At 37.6% G+C, this 23,944-nt stretch overlaps 2 protein-coding genes across 2 annotated transcripts; one reads left to right on the forward strand and one right to left on the reverse strand.

The window, feature by feature from the left end:
* Positions 1–1,005: 1,005 nt before the first annotated feature.
* gucy2g (guanylate cyclase 2g) lies at positions 1,006–14,508 on the forward strand (the record flags this gene model as incomplete). Its single annotated transcript, XM_079850893.1, has 21 exons — positions 1,006–1,356; positions 3,470–3,818; positions 4,962–5,086; positions 6,552–6,731; positions 6,812–6,956; positions 7,043–7,178; positions 7,258–7,361; positions 7,448–7,614; positions 8,224–8,346; positions 8,431–8,514; positions 8,597–8,701; positions 9,649–9,720; positions 9,887–10,211; positions 10,982–11,159; positions 11,250–11,390; positions 12,243–12,435; positions 12,720–12,894; positions 12,996–13,094; positions 13,835–13,926; positions 14,153–14,254; positions 14,365–14,508. The coding sequence occupies 21 exons, from the start codon at positions 1,006–1,008 to the stop codon at positions 14,506–14,508; spliced, it is 3,390 nt and encodes a 1,129-aa protein (XP_079707019.1).
* tectb (tectorin beta) lies at positions 13,184–17,484 on the reverse strand. Its single transcript, XM_079851493.1, has 11 exons — positions 17,272–17,484; positions 17,056–17,131; positions 16,737–16,927; positions 16,504–16,655; positions 16,322–16,394; positions 15,939–16,042; positions 15,765–15,848; positions 15,504–15,666; positions 15,344–15,422; positions 15,227–15,259; positions 13,184–15,036 (listed from the first exon to the last, which is right to left on the reverse strand). The coding sequence occupies exons 2-11, from the start codon at positions 17,120–17,122 to the stop codon at positions 14,972–14,974; spliced, it is 1,011 nt and encodes a 336-aa protein (XP_079707619.1). The 5' UTR covers positions 17,123–17,131; positions 17,272–17,484; the 3' UTR covers positions 13,184–14,971.
* Between the last annotated feature and the right edge of the window lie 6,460 nt (positions 17,485–23,944).

Raw genomic sequence — 23,944 nt, forward strand, 5'->3', positions numbered from 1 at the left:
TGACTGAACAAAAACAGAATCGTGGCTATACAATAAAATCCTGTGAAGAAAATGTGCGTTGCACAAGATTCACAAGTCTGTTCTTTAATGTCTGCATGCTGAGAAGCACATGCAAATATGAAACTACACAGTGCTAGTATGAAAGGTGGACTATGACATTTGCCTTTGCTGGTCAGTGTGACATTGAATTGCATGCAGTGTAAAAGGTGCAAACTTCAGGTAGACATATTGTTGCTAAGATCCATTTGCCATTCACCAGATTTTCAGTGGAATAAATATTTGTCTCTGGTAGTTTGCCGTTACATTTTGCTGACTCAACCCATCATTTACAACTTTGCAGGTTAAGGTGACCATCAGGCAGGCCACTTGGACCCTTAAACCCTTGTTAGCAAGGGTCTACCCATGTCCCACTTCCTATTAACACCTTTCAGCCTCAGTAAAGCATGACACAACATGACCTTATGAACACACACTGTTTTCTTGCCTCATTTGCCTCAGCATCATTATCACCGCAGTTTAGGAAGAACGTCCCAGCTGAACTTTGACATTCGACTGTAATGACAGATAATGCGAGCACCTTTGGATTTTGTAATCTGTTCTGATAATAGACAATGAAATGAAATAAATGAAAGCCGCCAAGGCCTCTGCGGATTTGAGTCTTGCCGACTGAAGTCTAATTTAGGTCAAAGTTGAAGGAAAATGAACAGATCATGCAATACCTCTCTCCGCTTTCCATATTCAGTACATTACATCTTACTCATCATACGTAAACATTAAGGACTGCATTTTTAAAACCTGTTAAAAAATATTTAATTAGGCTACCTTTTGCTTTAATGGCAGTCATACTAGTGAAAATTGGCTGAGAACTTGCACTATAGGTGATAAGTGCTCTTTCTCCAGAGAAACCCTTGATTAGAATTAATTTCCCCAGGGAAGACAGAGTCCGTTTAAATCTCCCTGTATGTCTGAAAGCCGATCAATTTGACTGAGTTTTATGCAGGTAGGATGTCAGATGTAAGTGGAACCACGCAATGGTGGGCGCTGATTTTTGTTTCTTTTTCAGCTATTACAAACTCTGTTATTTGCAACAAAGCAACCCAGTATAAGCTTACGGTTGGGCTCCAAGCTCCTCGGAACATTTCCTACCCTTTCAGTTTGCTTAGGTTGGGGTCTGCAATGCAGATAGCCATAGACAAGATCAACGCAAATCCCTCTCTCAGTGGAAATTTCACCTTTGACTTCGTATACATGGACACAGACTGTAACGCAAAAATTTCACTTCGGGCTTTCATCGATCAAGTAATGGAACAAAATGTCTCAGCGCTATTTGGCCCACCCTGTCCTGAGGAAGCTGAAGTAAGTGTCTTCATTATTTTGCCATTTGGAAATATTAATTAATTTTATTATTAAAGTGTGATTATTATTATTAGTAGCCTATTAGTAGTAGTAGTATTTTTAGCTATTATTATTATTATTATTATAAAGTTTTTTTTAAATCAGGTTTAAGACCCCCACACCTTCCAAGTATATTTTTTCATACAAATGTTTGTGTTTTCAAACGTTAGTGCTAAATGTTAGATTAAATTAGTTGGTTTTCACCTATCTCCAAATACGTTCATGAACAGTCACGTTCCCCAGAGAAGGTGATTTCACCAAGTACAACATGTTCCTGGATTAACATGTTCTTTGATCCTGGAACAACATTCCACTCAGCCATCAGATTTGAGGGACAAGTTTACAGTTTATGTCAAGTTTAGGCACTTCTACATCAGTCTAATTCAGTGTATCAGCATCAGTGTAAATCATTTCCTTCTTATTTAAGAGATAAGTTATGGGTAGGGTTAGGTTTAGGGACCGGTGTTGTGCCGAATATCGACCCCCTGCCAAATTATAACCCCCCTCGTTGAAGTCAGCACCTGACTGCTTAATCCTAAACCCCACCCCCGAATCCTAACCCCTCCCCAACAACTAATCCTAAACCTACCAATGCTAGGGGGGTAATAATTTGGTTGGAACTACATTTTTTAACAAAACTACGGAGCCCATTAGGGGACATGTTAATGGAAAAAATGAGATGAGAGAAAAAAAATATGCTTTTGCGTTCACTAGTTTTGCGTTCTTCAGAAACCATGTAGCCTAAGCTCTCCACCAAAGAATAAAAAGTTAAAAAGCTAATTGACTTTTTATCTCACAATTCTGACTTTTTTAATTGTGGGTTATAGTTAGAATTGCGTGATATAAATTCAGAATTGCGTGTCACAAAGTCAGAATTGCAAGGTTTTTTTTTTTCGTTATAACACGCAATTGCGACTTTATATCATGCAATTGTGAGGAAAAAAGTCAGAACTGCGAGATAAACATTTTTAAATAAAAACTTTTAAATTGTTTTATTCCATGGCAGAAACAAGCTTCTATACGAAACACTTTACTTTCACTCGAAAAACCTTTGCGTTTGCTCAAAAACTTTTGTGAAGTCAACTTTGTAAAGTTAATGTTCAACAAGCAGTTCGTCGAGGTTAAAAAAACAAAAATATTTAGCCACAAAAACATATTTCTACATTAAAAGTTTTCTACAATAAATGTCCGTAAAGATGCTTTGAAACCATATACACAGATTAATTGAATTTAACCAGACTTTTAAAATTCCTTAAAAACTGAGAAATTCCTAATTGTCCCAATCCCTTAGAATTATACAATATGTATGTAAACATATAAATATATAAATATATGTAGGCCTTTAAAAAGACAAAATGTAACATTTTTAATGTAAAGGTAGGAAAGGCTAGCTTTGAAATCATAAGATCCTACCCTCCCTTCCCAAAGCCACGCCCCCTCCAAAAACACATGAATGCACATAGCCAGAGCAGAGTCTGCAAAGCATCACGAGAGACGGCATTAAATTACCCCATGGCTCAAATCACATAACATTACAATAATAATTAATGTAAACAACTTACAGAGCTCTGACTTGTACTTGACTACTGCAGATTTATTCCCGCACTAATAGTGTTGCCATATAAACGCGTAAATCCGAGTCTGAGAACCTCCGGGTAGAACGTCACAGGTTGCCATCTTGTTATTACAGTTACGACATGGTGTGAACGCAGCATAAGCTCGATGTTTTGGTTCAGGATGAACTGTAAAAGGTGTTGTTTGTTTGCGGCGCTCAGTGAATGTCTGACCACAGCTCTGCAAGCCTCATGGAACATGCTGATGACGTGTGATGTCTTCGCGATCAGGTGCGCGGAGGTATGGAAATGCAGGCAGGTTGGACATGAATGCAATGATTGGATGATATTTTTCTGGTCTTGAGACTTCCACAGAAGATATATGTACTTTTTTTAATATTTAGACAATTTATATTATTGATTGCTATCAGGATGTTCAGAGAGTTTCAACCAGTAACAAAAAGTGTTTATGAAAAATATAACCCTACCTTTCATATAACGTTTTTGCTTATGTCCTCTAGGTCACTGGGCTCATAGCATCCACATGGAACATTCCCATGTTCGGCTTTGTTGGCCAGACACCAAAAATGGATAACATTCAGGTGTATGATACCTATATAAAAATTGTACCTCCCCTTAAAAGGATTGGAGAAATCCTCCTTAAAACACTGGAATTTTTTGGATGGAAGCATGTTGGTATGATTGGGGGTTGTGCGGATACAAACACATGGGACAATGTTGATGCTCTTTGGAAGTCTGTGGAAAAGCAACTCAAGGCCGAAGTAACAGTGACAGCTGGCATCAAGTTTGATACCAGTGACCCAGAACTTTCACAGAGAAACCTGCAAATCATCTCCAAGGTTGCAAGAGGTAAGTCAATAGTAATCCTTATCTTTCAGCTCTTACAATATCTGGGTGGAGTTTACACAGTCAAAACGTGTAAGATCACAAAATATATTGCCCTTATGCCCTCATGGCTTGTTAAAGCTATTAGTTGGCATAAGATGAGTGATATTAACCTGCAGTTTAACTGTTATTATATCAAAGTCCTTGATAAATGTGCATTGTTCTCAAGCCCCATTCCCTATTGTGCAGGATATGTTGGGCATCCCTTTGATTTCAAGATCTGTTGTGTGATTACAATGTACAGCTTCTGCATATGCATAACGGCACTGAAAGTAAGCAGGGTCCGAAATTAACTTTTTGGCTCACCTGCCACGGGGACTGGTAGATGAAAAAATCCACCAGCCAAGCATATTTTTTACCGGCCAAAATAATAAACAGCCTTTTTTTTTTTGTCACATTGTCACATTCATTTCAGTACATTTAATTGAGATAATAAGGTATTATGTTGAATATAAACGTAAAAAAATTGTCCAGAGCAAAATTTGAAATGTATAAAAATAAAAAATCTATATATTGATCAAAATGAGAGAAATATATGAAATATTACTATCATTGGGGTGAAATAAAAAAAAAAATTGTCAGTTTTGTTACCTGACTCATGTGGAAGGGAAGGCAGAACATAGCCTACTCGGTTACTTGCGTAACCTCGGTTCCCTGAGAGATAAGGGAACGAGTATTGCGTTGCAAACGCTATGAGAAAACTCCTTTTCGTGAGAAAAAACGGCCATGGTGTGTAAAGCAGAAGCAGCCTGGCCAGCGGCGGAGTATGCACGATCCGCGAGTGCTGAAGACGTTCTGCGCGGCTTAGATGGGTGTGCGGCCTTTGCTCTCCGCTTCTTCCAGTGGCGGGAGCTTCACATATCCTTTTTCCTCAGCGCCGTCAACAGAACAGATGAGAGCGCGTGCGCGCTGAATATTTCATATTTTGGTATGAACATTCACCCGCCAATGTGGCGGATAGCCTTTTGAGATTTACTCGCCAAACGGAAAATCTACCCGCATTTGGCGCTTGGCGGGTGTTAATTTCGGACCCTGAAAGTAAGGCTTTAAGAATAAATAATGTTTCTATGAGGTTATAAGATGTAACTGTGATTCCGTTCATTCTAGTGGTGGTTGTGCTCGCCAATGCTGAAGACTCCACGTCTCTAATGCTAGAAGCTCAGAAACAAAACCTGATGAATGGAGAGTATGTTTTCCTTCTCGTTCAGCAGTTTGAGGTCAGTGGCAAAGTGGTGAGTAATTGGGTATTCGCTGAATAATGTATTAATGCTTAAACCAAAAAAAAACTTTAGCTAACGTTCTGGCAATGTTCTCTCAAGGTTATGAACAAACATTCTTCCTGTAACGTTAATAAAACGTTTGTTCAAAGTTATCTTTAATAATGTTCTCAAAACGTTAGCACAAAAACATTATCTAAACATCATTCATGGAAAGTTTTTTAATTTTTTTTTTTTTTTTTTAAATGTTAGGCCTACTTATTGTTTCAGAAGAACGTTCAAGAACATTCAGAGAACATTCAAAAGTAACGTTCCCATAAAGTTTTCACATAACCAAGAAAAAACGTATTTAAAAAAACTGGATGTTTTTAACATTCAAAGAACATTCAACGTTTTTGTAACTTAGTGGCAATGTTAGCAAAAGTTCTTTTTGGCTGGGTAAACAAAACAAAAAAAGATCACTAAAGGTCAACGAACTGAATATTTATTTCTGGCGTGTTTTGGTCGACAAGGTATGTATTGATACTGAAATTGAATTTCAAAAATGAATATCTTGATAAATATTCAATGGAGTAAAATAAGCAAACTATTAGATCTGTGCCTATAGAGAGTATTTTGATGTCACTAAAATGAATAAAATAGAGTATGTAATTCAGACATATATTATATGTCTGAACCTAAACAGTGTTTATTTGTCCATTTGACACTTTTTGTTGGTGTTAATTCATATGAAAGTCATAGGGCCCTATTTTAACGATTAAAGCGCACAGCGCAAGTGCACTTAAGGCTTGTCCGAATCCGCTTTTGCTAGTTTAACACCGAGAAAAATGGTCGGCATGCCCGGCGCATGATTTAAAAGGGTTGTCCCTATTTTCTAATGGGTGTGTTTTGGGCGTAACGTGCAATAAACCAATCAGTCTCATCTCCCATTCCCTTCAAAAGCCAGTTGCGCTCGCATCATGGTGGATTCGCTATTTACATGGCGGAATTTGCAAGCGGAAAAACTAAACGCTTCTCTAGCGAGGAAACGGATCTGCTTGTGCACGAGGTTAAAGCGTGCGAGCAGACCATCTAGGACAATGTGTACGTGCTTTGTGGACCCACATAGGCGCATATTACTAACACGCTCTTTAAATAACAAAATAAACATTGCGAACGCCATTGACCAACTGAAACCTGGTCTAAAGTCAATGGCGCAGTCTATTTCAATTGCCTCAAAATAGCAACACGCCAACACAATGCACCCGCACAAATGAGCGCAAATGCATTTGCTATTTAAACAACGTGGTGCAGGATGTGAAAATGATTACTGCGTCGGGCTGAAACTAGCAAAAAACACTTGCCGCGTACGCGCCTGGTGCCACATTGCGCCAGATGTATGATAGGGCCCTTAGACTACTGTAAGTCATTTGAATCTGAATCAGATTGTGACAGTTCTCTTTAACCTACCCTCACCTACTCTCACTTTTTCCCCCATTAGGACAACCTGTGGAAGTCTGCCTTGGGTGACAGAAATAAAACAATGCTGAAGGCTTTTGACATGGTGTTTGTACTCGCTCAGAAATCCTATGAAGGGTATGACTACTATGACTTTTTCGAGCAGGCTTATGAGAGATTGAAACGGGCTCCTTTTTATAGCAACCTGTCCTCAGAAAAAGAGGTGAGAATATTTTATGAAAAAAAAAAATTCACCAGTAATTTAATCACATTTTAATTCATTGTATTCTGTATTTCATTTAGGTAAGCTCATATGCTGCCTATTTACATGACGCTGTTCTACTTTATGCCATGGGCCTTAAAGAAGCCTTTAAAAGTGGTAAAGATATCCGTCATGGACGAGAGATTCTCCAGAATCTCAGGGACAGGACCACCATTAGGTTTTATGGTAATTCTGTCACACATTCAATTTTGTACAGCCTCTTATTTTTCATATATTAATTGTAAATAACCTAAATAACTTTTTTTCAACAGGGGCTTCAGGTCTGGTTCATTTTGATGAATATGGAGAGAGGAACCTTGACTATTCAGTATATGACCTGCAACAAACAGAAAATATCATAAAATTTGTTTCTGTTTTGGACTTTGACAGTCAAACAAAAACGATCAAGTAAGACCAAAATATTCTAAATGATAGCATTACTGATGCTCAACACTGAACCTTTGACTCTATGGAAAATGTTTTGCAGACCCACATCAAGGTTTTCTAACATAGTTTGGAAAAATGGAAAACCTCCACCAGATAATCCAGCGTGTGGTTTCGATAATGAGCTCTGTGAATGGTTAGAAAATGGTAAATAGGCATTGCTAGATTTCTATGCACCTAAGTAGTCTTTTTATGTATTTGAAATGACATCATGTCTTGTCACTCGATTCCAGAGGTATCTCTTCTGGTTCTGCTGGTGGCTTTGCCTGTGCTAGGAGTGGCAGCAGTGGCTTTCATCACTTTGTTGACTCTACAGAAGATTCGTCTACAATCCCGCCTGGTAGAGTCCAACTGGTGGCTTATCGACTACAGCGACATAACTATACTTAGAGAACCCAAAGTAAGATGACATAACTTGTCATTTCAGTTTATTTTATTTTTTGTTTCTCTTTTTTTTTTTTTTTTTTTTTTTTTTACTGCATTTAAGTTTTTATTTTATTTTAAAGGTGCAGTAAGCAATTTCTGTGAATTGCGAATCAGACCAATCATCACAACACTCTCGTAGCCAATCAGCAATAGTCATAATCATCGGCAATCATGCCAGCGGCCCCGTGCCGTTCTCTCACTTTTGGTCATTTCTATTTTATTTTAGTTCATTTTACAATGAAAATGTGTTTCAGTTTACTAAAAGTTTTTTTTATTCTGTTTATTTCAGTTAAGGAAAGTGTTTAAATTTTATTTTTTTTACAATAATAGGCTAATATTGCACCCATCTACACTAGCACCAAACCAGCTAGCAATTTTAACCATCAATGTAGATGTAAAATCTGAATGTGGCATAAACCAGCCTTGACCACCATACTGGTCTAACCAGCTCTAAGCTGGTGTTTTTTTTTTAATGCTTATCAACATGCAAATATACTGTACAAACAGTAAACTAAATGAATACCAGCATATTATTAATGAATGATCATTAACACAATAAAGAGTACTATTGTGGGTTTTACAGGGAATACAATCATTGTCTGTAAATACAACACCAAGCAAATGTGGAAGTGGTGGCTCTCAGTCCATTCACTCATACAGCTATAGTGCTAAAGAAACCATCTACACAACTATTGGACTCTTTCAGGTACAAATTCTGAATCGCATGTTAAAACATAATTTAACAATCCAAATTATTACATCTTACACACTCTCTTTGTTTATGTTGCAGGGAAACGAGGTGGGCATAAAGTATTTGACGAATCAAATCCTTACTGATGTCAAGAAACCATCTGTCATCGCAGAGTTCAATATGGTAAATATTTTCAGAGATTCCATTTTAACAGGTCACAGGCACTTTGCTAATACTCTAATACTTGTGTTTATTCCTGCTGTAGCTGAAAGAACTGAAACACGAGAACCTGGTACAGTTCTTTGGTGTGTGTATTGAGCCACCAAATGTCTGTATCATCATGCAGTACTGCAAGAAAGGAAGCTTGAAGGTGTGTATACAGTAGGGTTTATTTGTTATTCTTTATTCGGATCCCCATTAGCTTCCACAGAGTGGGAACTATTCCATTAAAAACAATTATAGGAACCAATTCTAGCATGTCTATTCCTCTGCCACCGTGGGTGATTGGGATTGCCCCAATTGACTGGGGATCCGAAACATTGTACTAAAATACTCAGATCAAATACTTGTAAGTGAATTGAAAACACAACTCCCGAACAAATCACGCTTATCACTGCACATACTGTGCAATTCATTTGCCAAACAATTCCTATGATTTGGTTCTTTTGAGTAATTCAAACATATACAGCTTATATCTAACTGTGAAACTTAATTACTGATTGTTCATACTAATATGCACATTATATTACCACATTTATTGTTTAGTTGCCACGGATGTGTCATGTAGTTGAATCCAAATGGAGATTTGTGACACAGAATGATCAATAAAAGAAGGAAATTTAATAAAAACAGACCAATCAAACATTACACACACATCATAACCTTTAATGACAAACACAGAACTGAGGAAACTGAGGGCTTAAATACATTGAGAATGATAATTGAATTAATGGAAACAAGGAACAGGAGTGCACTAATGAGAAACCAAAGTAACAAACAAGGGCTCTGGCAAAGACCGTGACAAAGAAAATAACTAGAAACTAAATAACACATGAACGAGAAAGTCCGGCGTAAAACCTGTGCCATTGTGTTTGCGGATAGTTGCAAATGAGCGGGACTATATATTGTATTGCATTTATGCTGCCTCTAAAATACAGTGAAAATCTGTAAAGAAACAGAATTGTTTTAAACATTTATTATTGAAATGTCATTGCTTATCACCAGTTTGCATGACTAATTAGAAAGTTTGAAACATATATAACATGTCCACATCATCAGACTCTTAGTATATCTGTTATTCTGCTTTTGAAACATCAGGATGTTCTTTGGAACAGTGAAATTGAGTTGGACTGGATGTTCAAATTGTCCTTTGCCTATGACATTGTTAATGTGAGTATGTTGTTTCACTGTTATGTCCTTCATTGCATTATATTATTTAGATTTCTATTTTATTTATAACAACAATGTGCATATCCACTAGGAAAGTTGATTTGGAACAAGACTGGTCTGCTTTTCTATTACTGTGAGACCTTTTATTGTTGTACGTTCTCTACAGGGTATGGAGTACATACATAAGAGCAGTCTGAAGTCTCATGGAAATCTGAGGCCCAGTACGTGCTTGGTGGACAGCAGGTTGCAGATTAAACTCTCTGGCTTTGGCCTGTGGGAGTTCAAACATGGCAGCAAACAAAGACTGATCTCACTGGAAAATCCAATGTATGAAGAGATGTACTGGACTGCTCCTGAGTTTTTGAGAGAAGTCTACTACCCTTTCAACGGCAGCCAGAAAGGAGATGTCTTTAGCTTTGCCATAATCATGCGAGAGCTGATGTACAGTTCAGAGGTGGGCCCATACCATGACGTTCACCTGGAACCAAAAGGTAATGCTTGTGTTGTACAGTATTTCTTATCCCTATAATGTGAAATCTTTAAATCATCATTGTATCGCATTTCGCCCCCACAAAATTAAAACAACAGAGCTATGATCATAAAACTAAGTATTTAAATATCATCTTACTAAGACATATTATTGGGAGATATAGAGTGACATCTGATATTTACAGTATATTAATTTTATTGAAGTAGTCTGCTATACTGTTATAAAGATCTCATTGATTTATATTACACACTGTAAGAATTTCAGCTTACTTTTGACCATACAAATATCAGCAATTGTTGCTCAGTTTTTTTTTTTTTTTTAGTTTAAAAAAAAAGTTTTTTTTTTTTTTTTTTTTTTTTAATTTAAATTTAAAAAACACCAACGCGTATCGGCCCACTGGCCTTCATCAGGGTGTGATGAAGGCCAGTGGGCCGATACGCGTTGGTGTTTTTTAAATTTTTTAGCCCTCTATTAAAGACTTTTGTATTACTTTTTGTATCCACTGAGTGCCTGGACTTGGATTTTTTCCTAAGTTTTTTTCAATTATTACCCTTCCAAGAGCACCGGAGGATACAAGGGATTTCAGCAGCGCTCCAGTTCCCTTTTGTTCAATCACACCATAATTCTTTAGATTTTTTTAAAATATTGTTTTCTAAAGGTTCAGGTCCATTTCAAAATGCTTTGATTTTTCTGATTATTATTTCATATAATTACAGGGCCAACTGAATTAAGTTGGGCTTCTCAGTTTGTGTGTTGTATTACATTCATTAGAGATTATCAAGCAGTTAAGGACCCCTATGAGTGAGGAGCCCCTTCGACCAACCTTGTCTGCTGACATCTGTGATGAACGTCTCATTCCCTTGTTAAAAGCCTGCTGGAGTGAGAACCCAGACCACAGACCCACATTCACCAGTGTCAGGAGACAACTGCGTGAGGCATGTCCTGAAAGGTGAACGTCTTATAGCTGTCTGACCAATGATCCTGACACTCCTAAATGTATTTAGTGTTATTTATTCTAAGCTGTTTTATTAATTTCCAGCCATACCAATATCCTGGACAACATGGTGAGCAAACTCGAGAAATACGCAAATCACCTGGAGGAAGTAGTGGAGGAGAGAACCAATCAGCTCACAGCAGAGAAAAGCAGAGCTGATAAGCTTCTATCTAGCATGCTGCCAAAGTAAACAAACTGTTATAGCGTCATTGGGACAATGACATTTTGCTAATGTGTTTTTCATTACTCTTTCTATCAGCTTGCAAAAATTGCCACCAAAGCAGAGTTACATACTAGATGGTTATATTTTATATGGGTAGACATGAAAACATTTTAAAATGGTATAATTATGTATTCTTAAAAGAAAGTATTATTTTTATTCATATAATATAAAATCTTACACTGTTAAAAAAAAAAAATGTGAAATTACAGTATAGTCCAGGTTAATATTTACATTACTTTCACAGTAATTTCACAGTACAACTTCTCTTGTAGGCTATCTAACTGCACTCGTGGTTGCGTTATATTATTACGATCTCCTGCGAGTTCCGGTAGACTTTTGTGATTAAAAACTGTTTATTTATTCTCCTTCGTCGTGCGATCATTGCAACCTGTACCGTACGTGACATCATAACAAATGTTTTCATTGTCACACTTTTGAAAATTCGGATAAGATCCCAAGCATGCATTGATTTCACAGTAAATTTCTGACTACAGTCATTTATTGTAAAATAATACTCTTTAATCCTGTCAATTCCTGGTGAGTTTTTAGCTATTATTAATTGGGAGACCCTATGAAAGTTTTATAGTTTTAAAAATTGATCACACCACAGAACCATTTAAAATGTGAGGATATGTAAAGATTATGTTTCCTCCCATCCCATCCCATTTTTTTCCCCCCATCACCATGTCCCACTCCGTACACTTTCTCCTATACATTCATATACATTTCGACCTCAAATCTCAGTGTTGATAAAAACTCATTGACATGTTATGCGTAATACTAGTATTTTCAGTGATGGCAGTCTGTTCTTACAGGTATATTGCTGATCAGCTAATGGCTGGGAAATCAGTGGAGCCTAGAGCTTATGACATGGTGACCATCTTTTTCTCTGACATTGTGGGTTTCACCACCATGTGCTCCATTAGCTCAGCTCTGGAGGTGGTCACCCTCCTCAATGACCTCTACAGTCTTTTTGATGAGATCATCAAGCTTTATGATGTCTACAAGGTAAGTGAATCAAACTCACCTCGGAATGCAGCAACTGTGCCCGTTCATGTCCTGCACAGGGGCTGGTATGGCTGTCAAAATTTTCAGATTGAATGCAGAATTCTGTCAATATTTTGTTCCTCATTATTTATCATTTTCATGAGTTTCAGACATGCCGTGTAAATAAATACAACCAGATTTACAGTATAATGTGATGTAAATGGATGAAGGACTTAATGAATGCTATTGATTCATGATAAATTAATGAACAATTATTTTCTGTCTGTTTTTCAATTTTCTGGTAGGTGGAGACCATAGGGGATGCATATATGGTGGCCAGTGGGCTGCCTATCAGTAACGGTAATCTTCATGCTGAGGAAATCTCTACTATGGCACTCCACTTCCTCTTTGCCCTGAAAAGGTTCAAAATTAGGCATCTACCTAATGAGAAACTGGCCCTACGAATTGGGATCAATTCTGGTATGCAAGTATACTGTACTATAAGTGTATTGTGGGCTATACATGTTGTAAGAGATGATAAATGATACTAAAAAAAAATCTTCTGTCCCTTGCACATACAGGCCCAGTGGTTGCTGGAGTCGTGGGTAATACAATGCCTCGCTACTGTTTATTTGGAGATACAGTAAACACGGCTTCTAGGATGGAGAGCAACAGTCTTCGTAAGGACTTTTCTTAATATTATTTTTTGCAACTATTGTCGTGGAAAAGTATTCTCCGCTTTGCAAGAAATCACTCGAGTCACAGAGTTCCAGATGCCAAAGCTTAGATTTTATTGGTGGAGACAACAAAGCCGAGATGCCAGCAGAACATCTAACCATCTCATGCAAACTCCATATCATTGTAGCATTTGGTGATTGGTACAGTCTGCTAGTTGTTTTTGCTCAGAGCTACTGAAGTGAGAAACACAGTGCACTCTATAACCTGAGGCCTTTTCTTAGGCCTTCTGAGTCTTACATTGTGTTTAATAAAAATATGCTTTAAGAAATATACTAAACTCAGTTACCTAGCTAACAAAAATATGGTCAAAAAACATTTAGCTAACATTTATGTTCTAAAAAAATTATGTTCTCTGGAACGTTTATGCGAACGTTAAATGAACGTTCCATTTTAGCATTCACTGAACCTTCTGAAACAATTAGTAACCTTAAAAAATGTTAGACGAACATCCAACTAAACGTCTCAGATTAACGTTCACTAAACATTCTATTTGTTCATAACTTTGAGAGAACCTTGCCAGAACATTAGCCAAAGTTCTGAGAATGTTCTCTGTTAGCTGGTTATAGACTATATTTAACCCATTTAATTAGTCTGCATTTATATTTTTCTGTAAAACAAATATTTTGAAATACTTTGTTTAATTTAATTATGCGAGGTCAATTCTTGCTTTTTTCCTTTACAGCACTGAGAATCCACACCTCTCAAAGCACTGCTGATATTCTCCTCAAGAATGGAAGTTTTGAACTGGAGGAGAGGGGCTGTATTGAAATAAAGGTTTGTAAAATGCCACTCTTTATACAGTCCAAAAGTCTGAGATCACACTAAAATCTGCTATATTTTTTTCCATTTATACCTGCATGATGTAGGGTTGTGAACAGTGCAAAAAAAAAAAAAGTCATGTTAAGACAAATTGATATTAATATAGATCTCAGACTTATAAACAGTGTCTACTGTCATGCCATATCTGTGCATCTAATCAGATCTCTGATGTGTTTTCTAGGGAAAGGGAACACAGAAAACCTTCTGGTTGACAGGCAAATCTGGATTCAGGTTTCCAGACGTTGGCCAGGACTATGATGCAAGTCCTAAATCTGGAACAGATGTAAGTATCAAGCCACTTATGGTTATTTTATTTACAGTGTTAGGTGTTTGGTCATGACACAAAGTGAAAGGAAATGCTATATGGAGACCTGACACACTGTATATGGACAGTCTTGCACTGTCATGTCTAAACAGGAGAAACCCAAAACAACTTCAGCAAATGATGGAGATTTTAAAGACAGAAGAGCAATCCAGCGGACCCCAGCCATGGCTAAAACGACAGAAATGCACACACTTACTGTACCCGATATATAATTTGACTGTGATTTTGTATGTTCTTGGATATTAGGACATTACAACAAATATTGTTGAAACTTTTAAAATTTTATTTGAAAAGTTTTCTTTTTAAGTTATCAATGTCAAGACAACATCTTTTAAAAGGATTTAATTACTAAAAATATTTTTTCACATATAATGCAGGATAAAAACAAGAATGTTTCAACGTCTGTTACACTAAAGATTACCAACTGATAGTACCTCCTTCAGATATTGTTTTCTTGTTCTACGAATATTCATGTAAGGAAAAAACAAGTAAAAACTGTAAAAAAAAAAAAAAAAAGAAAAAGATGCGAGTGAACATTTAAGGAATGTGTCGATACACTCCCTGAGACACGTATGGTGTGTGGGTGCATGCATGTCTATATTTAAGTATTTGTATGTAATTGTATAAGTGCAAAGGCATGTTTCATTGCATTTGAGTGACCCAGATTTGGCCTCTTTACAAACTGAAGTATCCTAAAAATTCATTCAGTAGAAATATGGACAGCAGACACAGAATTGGGCCTGTAAAACAGCAAGGAAAAGGGAGATCTTTAGCGTTATAAAGTTAAAAGTGACTTATGTTTTATAAGATAATTTAAAAATCTGATTTTTTAATGAGTTTAAATGCAGGTGTAAAACTGTGGTGTACCTTAAAACAAAATATCCATATATGAAAATCATTCATGTGTCTGCACTGCATTGATTGACTTACCTGCAAGATGGACAAAACTGGAAGAGTGTTGTGCTGTACACAGAGAGTTATGTGGTTTTAAAACAAATGTTCTTGAATATCAAACTTGAAACGTGCAGAAGAAAAAATTATAAATACCTCTGACTTGAAACTCCATGGTCAGGATCCCTCCATTTGGATCAGGTTCAAATTCAGTGCTTCTTGATGTACATGGAGTCTTGGATAGTTAAGAAGAGTCTTAGTGGAGCTGGTAATCTATTTAAAACTACAATAGCATTAAGTTGACACTGATACTCACCGGCTGACAGAACAGCTTCTCCCCGTCACATACTTGGACCTCACAGTGGAGCCACACGGTGGACACTTTCTCTAGCCGCTGGAAGCGGAACGAATTGAACTTGAACATGGACCGACTGTCTTTGGCATTTTCAAATATGGTGACTGTGTTGTCTAAGGAGCAACTGTTAACCAGGAGCATAATATATTACCCTGTGAGCAGTATTGAATCACACTGACACACATTATACCCAATATGTTTGAATTGACAATAAAATCTTACCTGTTCTGAATTAAAGTCCACCTTTTCCTGTCTGTTGAATATGGAGTAGGTGTTGCCCAGCAATTTGTTATTACAACTTTGAATCTATAAACATTAAAGAGAGAGTCTTTTTAACTGACTACGTGAATCTGTGTATTTGATCAAATGTAGACTGTCTTCTTTTGAGCAACTCGCCTGTTACTCAGTCCTTTTGCTTCAATGCCAATGAACACCTCTGATCCAATCTCGGATGTGTCAATCACATACGGTGCATCTTTTGCATAGAGGAACTTCGAGTTCTACAAACCACAAAATTCACCCAAAGTAAAATTATACACAGTTAACATTTGGGAGGAATATATATATTAATGTATTATATATATTATGACTCCACTTTATATATTATTATTACTGAAAAATCCATCGTTTTTTTTTTTTTTTTTTTGTAGTTCACTACACAAACAAACCAACAAATTTGACCTTTATACAAAATGTCAAATAAAATGGTGAGTTAATTTCCCATTTGTAGCCTACTTTCTTCATCACTGGACACTTTTGAGAAAAGCTGAAGTACTCACTGTGAAGACGTTCATAGACAACTGAGACTTAAAAGAACCTAAACTCCCGTTGTTGACATAAACTGTTGCCACTCTGGAAGAAGCAGAGGGTTTAGTAAAGACGCTGCAAGTCAAGGGTCAGAATGCACAGGCTCCATGAAATCTACACCTGCTGGACTTGACATCAGTGTAACGGGGTCTACCTTTGGCTAAACACGGCATTGTTGACCAGATAAGCCGCTTTATAAGTGCAACTGAACGTGTAGTTGACAGGCTGGTTCCGGACAGTGAGAGAGGAGTCGTTGGATACAATTGAGTTGTAGAATATGTACCGTGGGTCTTTGCCTCCTACATACTAAAAGGAAGGTAGATACATTTTAGCGCTATTTTGAATGAAATAACAATTCGAATTTATCAAACCAATCAAACATCTCACCTCAGACATGGTGCCGCAGTATGAGTGATTCTTAGGAGTGAGGTCTGGGATGGTAAAACGATAGAAGCCCGGAGTGTTAATTCCAGTGTAGCACACGCCGCCCAGGGACAGTTGACTAATCTCCCATCCATATGGACATTCTGGCACATTTGCAATGATGGCATTGGGAAAACATGACACCATCACGTAATCTGAAACAGATGACAAATTGGTCTGTCAGGCTTATCTAGCCGATTAAATCATGCTAACCACAAATACACGGCCCTTTGATCCACACTGAGAGGAAATGTTTCAAATTTGATGCTTATTTTTCATTTACCAGCTTTCTGAGGTGCACAGGCCCACGTCATGGGGAGGAGAATCAAGAGAACACCAACAGCTGCCATTTCCTAACGCTGGACAAAGAGAATTGCACTGTTACATTTACATAAAATATCTTTAGACATGATACAAGTTCACTCATGACTCATTTTCTGATCATTTTCAAGGCAAAGGCACCATAATATTTGAATTATACTTAATATTTGTACCATACCAATGCAGAGTCCAGAAGAAGTGTTGGCTCAGGTCTCTAGCAGAAGGTTTGCATGGTTCCTGTGTGGTTCTTCTGCAGTTAAATGATGATAAATCCTAAAAGCAGAGTTCATTGAAGACAGCACAAAAGCTGCTTTATAGGTCCACAGGTAGGCAGTAACCCCCCTTGCTTCTTTGGTCAGCCAGTCTGGTGAGGCCTTTTGGTGATAGCATTGTGAAGCAAAGCACAAAAGCTCTCTGTCCTGGCCAGACATTGACTTTTAAATGATCAACGTCTCAAGGGGAAGACCATTCTCAGCCATCTCCCAGTAATGTTTCAGCCCTTTACATGCATTTCTGATATAAACTTGGTGGTCTCATGGTTTCATTCTCACCTGCAACTTTTGGGTTCTACTCAAAAATCTAATAGAAATGGGCATCTTTTTAGGGAGTTTGAAAAGCTTCCAATTTAGACTCACTCCAGGTTATGTAATACTTAGTGGATTGTCATTAGTAGTTATCTAATGCACCCAGTCGTGCCAGACGCCTCTTAATGAAACACAGTGTCATTAAGGTCAGTCTCATTGTGCTAAGCCAAAACAGATCCAAGAGTAATACAGCTGTGCACAATCTTCATGCTCTTTATCTTGAGGGAAAGGACTCGCTAAAGGAATCATTAACCCTTAAATGCATGAATGTTTTGGTAATCATTATTACATATTCGGGTCTTTAGCGACCCGGATCTATATCTAACATGGATGGATCTCTACCTGTTGCGATAATATAAAACTCTCCTGATATTAGAGTAATTATTACAGAAGAACTTAATTAAACCTTTTTGAGCTTGGAAAGGTTCAGTTTGAGCAGATGTTTTATACCATTGCATCTGGCTCATAATTGTGATCTTTCTTGAAACTATCATTTTCAACATCTTCAAAATCAATATTTTGATCGCTGACAGCTTTTTCACCAGATCCACCATCACGTGACAGTGACACTAATATTTGATTGTGTTCAGTATACTCGGTCTGCAGTAAATCACTGAGCCATTTCAAGTTTTTCTGATGATACTTCCTATTCTTTTGTTTTTTGCCTGCGGTGACAATGAGTGAAACGTCACTTCATCATTGTGTATCAGACATTGTCATCTTGTGGAATAAAGGTGAATTGCACTTATTCAGTCATCAAAGATTCAATTATTGTTGTGCAGAAAAAATATACTTACACTGTTACACACCTTGGGTCGTTAACTTTGCGACCCTATACAATTTTTACCAAAAAAAATGAATGGGAAAACAGGAATTATTTTATTTTTTATTTTTTTCCCTTGTTATATTTAATGAATTGATTGAAGAATACTAAGAAGGTTGATGTCTAACTTTAAAAAATGAATGAGGAGGGGTAGTGAATGACGTCCCGGGTCACTAAAGACCTGAGGTATGCATTTTAGGGTTAAGATTCCAAGAAAGTTCCAAATGTCAAGAATGGAACATTTTCTTTTTGTAGAGTGCAAAATAGAAGCAAAATGTCATAACAACAACGAAACTTTGTAGTATAGACAGCCCCAACCCTTTTCAGGAAGTTACAATGCAGTGTAGGTCAGGAAACAAGCTTTTTCCGGAACCACATGAGTCAGATGGTGGCAAGAGCACTTAGATTCGCGATATACCACCCAAGTTGTCACCTATATGAACTGGTACTGTCACACTCCACGAAAACATCACACTGGGGAACAAGCACACAAAGGGCCTTTAAGATTTCCGTGATCAAACATACGAGAAAGAATGTATGGATGGGGCCCATATAGATCAAGATGGCCTCTGGATAAGGTAAGAAGCCTGAAGACAAGCACACAAAATCTGATAGTCAAAGGATGTGCCATTCACAGAGATTGTGTTTCAGCCTCTAAGGAAAGCAGGGCACTTAGAGAAGCAGCATTTATCCACAGACAGTGTGTCTCCTTCAATTTTAGGACTGGAGAGTATCCCCGTTTAGCCTTTCTTCATGTGTATGAATCACGATTCTCACGGATACAGGGTCAGCCAGTTTAGTTTGATCGCAGTGATGTCAAAAGGTTTAACACAATTAAAACTTAATCTCTGTGTGGCTGACAGATGTGTTTCAAACCCCATGAGGCACAGTGTTTAATTATAAAGAACAAAATTATGGCTCATTGTGCTCTGCTCTATTTTAATATTAATAATACTTGTATTATTTTATACAATGACCAAAACTTGTTTTGAACTAAAAATATAATTCAAACAACAATTTATATGTATCTGTTAAGCAAAGTTGTAAAAAAATATTATGAATTGCTCTGAGAGAATATATCTAGAATATTTGATTTAAGGATGTTTAGAAAAAAATAAACATTCTTATAACAGCACTATGTAAAATAATAAGAATTATATGGAATACTATAGTGAATATATCTTATATTTTTTCTTGCCAACTTATTTATTTATTTGTACTTTTTACTAATTATCTTACATAGGCCTAGTTATGGTTATTAAGGTTATTCATTTCATTTATCTTGGTGGTTTCTTTTTTTTTTTACTGAAAAAGAGCATATTAGGCCTTGATCATAACCAACTATTTTTTAATTTTAGAAAAAAAATAAATAAAATTTATCAATAACTGTTTTTATAAGATCAAAACATACACAGAGACAAAATTAGCAAATTACAACTGCTAATGTAAAACGATCAGGTGCAGATAGCAAAGGAACAGATATCCCACGTGATAAAATTATAGAACAGGCTACTTTCTCTTGTGGTCATTACCATGTCAATGAAAGCGACCACTGGGATACATTAGAGTGCAATGCCTGAGAGGAAACTATGGCAGATGCAAATCAACTCTGAGGCCCAGAGCCCAGGGACAGCTAGCGTTACAGCTGACTATGAAGAGCCTTCCAGGTGTTCAAGCTGTTCAGGTATCCCGAGACTTCATTGTATTACGTAATATCGGGTGAAGCAATGTTAAATATTTGTGCTATCTTTCATTCATTGTGAGGCTTCAAGAGACGATCACCTGCAAGGCACTCATTCTTGATGGCCTTTCATCGTGGCCTTTAGAGCAATGCAAATTGCTGTAGCCCCATTTGCAGAGGCACTTTCATCTACTCTCTGTCCCAAGAACTACTTCACTTAAAAATACCAAAAACAATTTTAACCAGAAACAAAAGTAGTGTTTGCTATTGGTCATAGGGATCGGGATTTGAATAAACTATTAAACTTTGGTGCTTAATTATTTACATTGAATGAGTTACCCAAATCATCAGAATATATAGGGGTTGGCTCTAAATTTGAACAAATAGGTAACCACCTTGAAAAGGTTCTTAACAGGAAGCCCACCAGGTGGCATCAGTAAACTACCACGAAGGCTTTAAGATGACTTTAAACAGACAGTACACCCAAAAATGAAAATTCTTTCATAATTTGCTCACCTTCAAATTGTTCTAAACCTGTATGAGTCCAAAAATAAAATATTTTGAAGAGTGTGGGTAACCAAACAGTTGCTGGTCCCCATTGACTTTCATTCAAATAAATTCTATGGAAGTTAGTGGAGACCGGGAACGGTTACCAACATTCTTCAAAATATCCTTTGTGTTCAACAGAACAAAAAACTCATACTTGAGGGTGAGTAAATTATGACAGAATGTTTATTTTTGGGTAAACTATCCCTTTAAAATGAAACAAGCATTAAAAAAAACTGTAAGGAAGCCTAATTTTTAAAGTGTGATTTCTAGACCTGGAAAAGTCACGTATAAATAATTATAACTCCATGCATGGGCATTTATATAATACAAATATTTTATTGGGTAGGAATTGTGAGTAAAAAATATTTGAAAAAAAAAGTGACTCCTGTCCTATTCTTCACAGTCAAAAGTCAAAAGAGGCTAGATAAATATCTATATTCTGGTTGATAGATATGACTTGGACCTCTTTAAGTCTAAGGGATTTTAATTTGATAAAAGTCCTTGGTATTTGTAAGAGAGACTTCCACATGGGATATTTATTGTCCAGTGACAAGAAGTTGTCCTTGAAACCCAAACTCTTTTCCAAAGAATAAGTGTTGGTATACACACTAGCATAATTAAAGAGGAACGTGTCCAGAATATATATCCAAATGTTCTTGTTCCTTTGAGAATACACAATTAAGACCCAGCAGGATGTCTGGACAAGACTTAAAAAGACTGCGAGACATCAACACTGAATTCAGATTAGTAAGGTGAATTTCATGCAAATAGTTTTCTTTAGAAGTTCTACCATGGAGCTTAATCGTTATCTAAAGATCAAGTATAGGCTATACAAGGTTTAATTTAATGTGCAGCAATCATCTGCTAGATGGAATAATCCACACTAAAGCATTATTTTTTAAAGGGGACCTATTATGCCCCTTTTTACAAGATGTAATATAAGTCTCAGGCATCCCAAAAATGTGTTTTTGAAGTTTCAGCTCAACAGATCATTTATTATACCATGTTGTAAATGCCCATTTTGAGTGGAAGGAAAAACTTGCCGTTTTCGTGCATGTATCTTTAAAAGTGCTCTAAGCGATGTCACACGTTTTTTAGGCCAAAACATTTTTTGTCACAACCAGCAAACATCTCCTCACTATCCGCTAGCTGCCTGTCCCCTGAACACACTGTAAAAAAACGCGGTCTCTGTAGACAGCCCAGGCTCCACAAACGGCAAGGAAAACAAACTGGCCCAACCTGCACCACGAAACATAACAAACAGCGTTCCAGCCAATAACCGACAAGAATGATTTGGGGGTGGGGGTTAGTGCGCGTGCACATGAAGGGGGGTGTGGGGAGTGGAGGAGAGAGAAGCATGAAGAGGGAAGTTAGCTAGAGGAGAGATGTCCTAACAACAACTAACGTTAAAATTGAATATTCTTGAGAATTTTGATATGGATGACACACGACCAAAGAGACGACGTTCCGATGAACAAATAACAAAGAATAGGGAAAAGGAGAAGGAACGCGAAGTCCCGAATTTACATTGGAAAAGCGTTCAAAAGGTAGCGAGAACTCCGCCGCAGAAGGGCTTCCAATCCGACATTCAGGTGGCTCTGTTTTTGCTGGACAGGGGGCTAAATCCAGTTCATGACTGTTTCAAGAAGCACGGAGGGGGAGGGGGAGGGGGAGGGGGAGGGGGAGGGGAGGTCAAGCTAGCCTCCGTTTTGTTTGACAATACTTCGAACATCAACAAGAAGTGAAGTCACCCAAAATCGCTTAGAGCACCTTTAAATGCAAATGAGCTTCTGCTCCCCACCCCGCTTTCCAGAAGAGGGCGGACCCTGTACAGCTTGTGCCTCCCATACTCTGCCAAAAACTAAAACATCTGTTTAGTTTTGACTATCATCTCTATTGTGATAACGCTCATGTGACTTTCCAGTTCTTCGTCATCATGAAAGTTTATTATCTGCGTGTGTTTTAAAGCCATATCAGTCTAAACTTCTGATGGTTTTCTGAGCGCACACATCCGAATCACGCGCACAGAGAGCTGGATGTCAGACGGCGCATCCCATGAGTATTAAACTAAGATCTTATTACGCTTAAACTGTCAAACACACACAAGATTATGTCAAAAACACACAAAGTTCACATTAACTTTGTTGGTTATGTCTGTGAGCGTATACAGTAGGGAAAGAAATCGCATATGTCAGTTAACTACCTGGCAAGATCCTTGATTAGTTTACTGGGTTTCGTTGTTGGAGAACGACATTCTTGCCCGCCAGCCAGTACTTGTGACGTCATGTGCAAAGTATGAATAGCTCTGTGTGTGTATTAAAGTGAAAGCAGCGTATACATTACCTACTGCTATATGTGCTGTTAATATGAATCAAACAACAAAAGAAAAACAGAAAATCACTTACTGCTCTTGATTGAATAGCCTAACTTTTGCAGCTTTAATAAGAATACATTTCTTACTTGAATGCTGGTGTTAAATGCTCTGGCGAGGAGATAAACATAGCGGACTGTGTACAACTGTGTACAACATAGCGGGCAGGGTCTATGCTAACAGTCGTGGGCGGGGCCTAAGCATTTTGTGACGTCACATATGGTAGAATCAAGGCAAATGGCTTGTTCTGAGACACTGCTTGCTTATGATTTATGGGGATTAAAAAAGAGGTGTGGGTGGATTTTTACCATTATAGAGTGGTTGTACACACACTGCTGACACACATTCGTTCAAAACACTGATCTATATAATGACTGGGTAGCTCATGACATCATAAACAGTGAAGCCACGAGCCGCCATATTGGTATTCCCTTGTGAGCTCATGCATTCTATTGGCCCTGTACCAAATGGCACACTTCATATGCACTTTCGGTCTTGTGGACTTACAATGGCTGCCGCGTGCACGTGTCCGTTAAGTCCGTGAGACCATAGGGTGTCCCATTTGTCATTTTAGGCCTCAGAGGGTTGCTCGCGAGCGCCCCCTTTGCGGTCGATATGCGCCCTCGATGCGCACTTTTGCCAAGTCCGCAGCAGACTACTTCCCGACAGTCAAAGCGGCATGACGTCACGAAAGTGCGGACTCGTAGGAAGACCACGAGTGCTTAGGGTACCATTTGGGACAGGGCCATTGAATCAATAGGAAATTTTATGATTTGAGAAAGTCTACCTGTACATTCTTGCAACGCAAACATCTAAGCATTTAAATGGGTATTTGTTTAAAGT

Source organism: Squalius cephalus, assembly GCF_949319135.1.
Source record: "Squalius cephalus genome assembly, chromosome: 19".
NCBI classification, from domain to species: Eukaryota; Metazoa; Chordata; class Actinopteri; order Cypriniformes; family Leuciscidae; genus Squalius; species Squalius cephalus.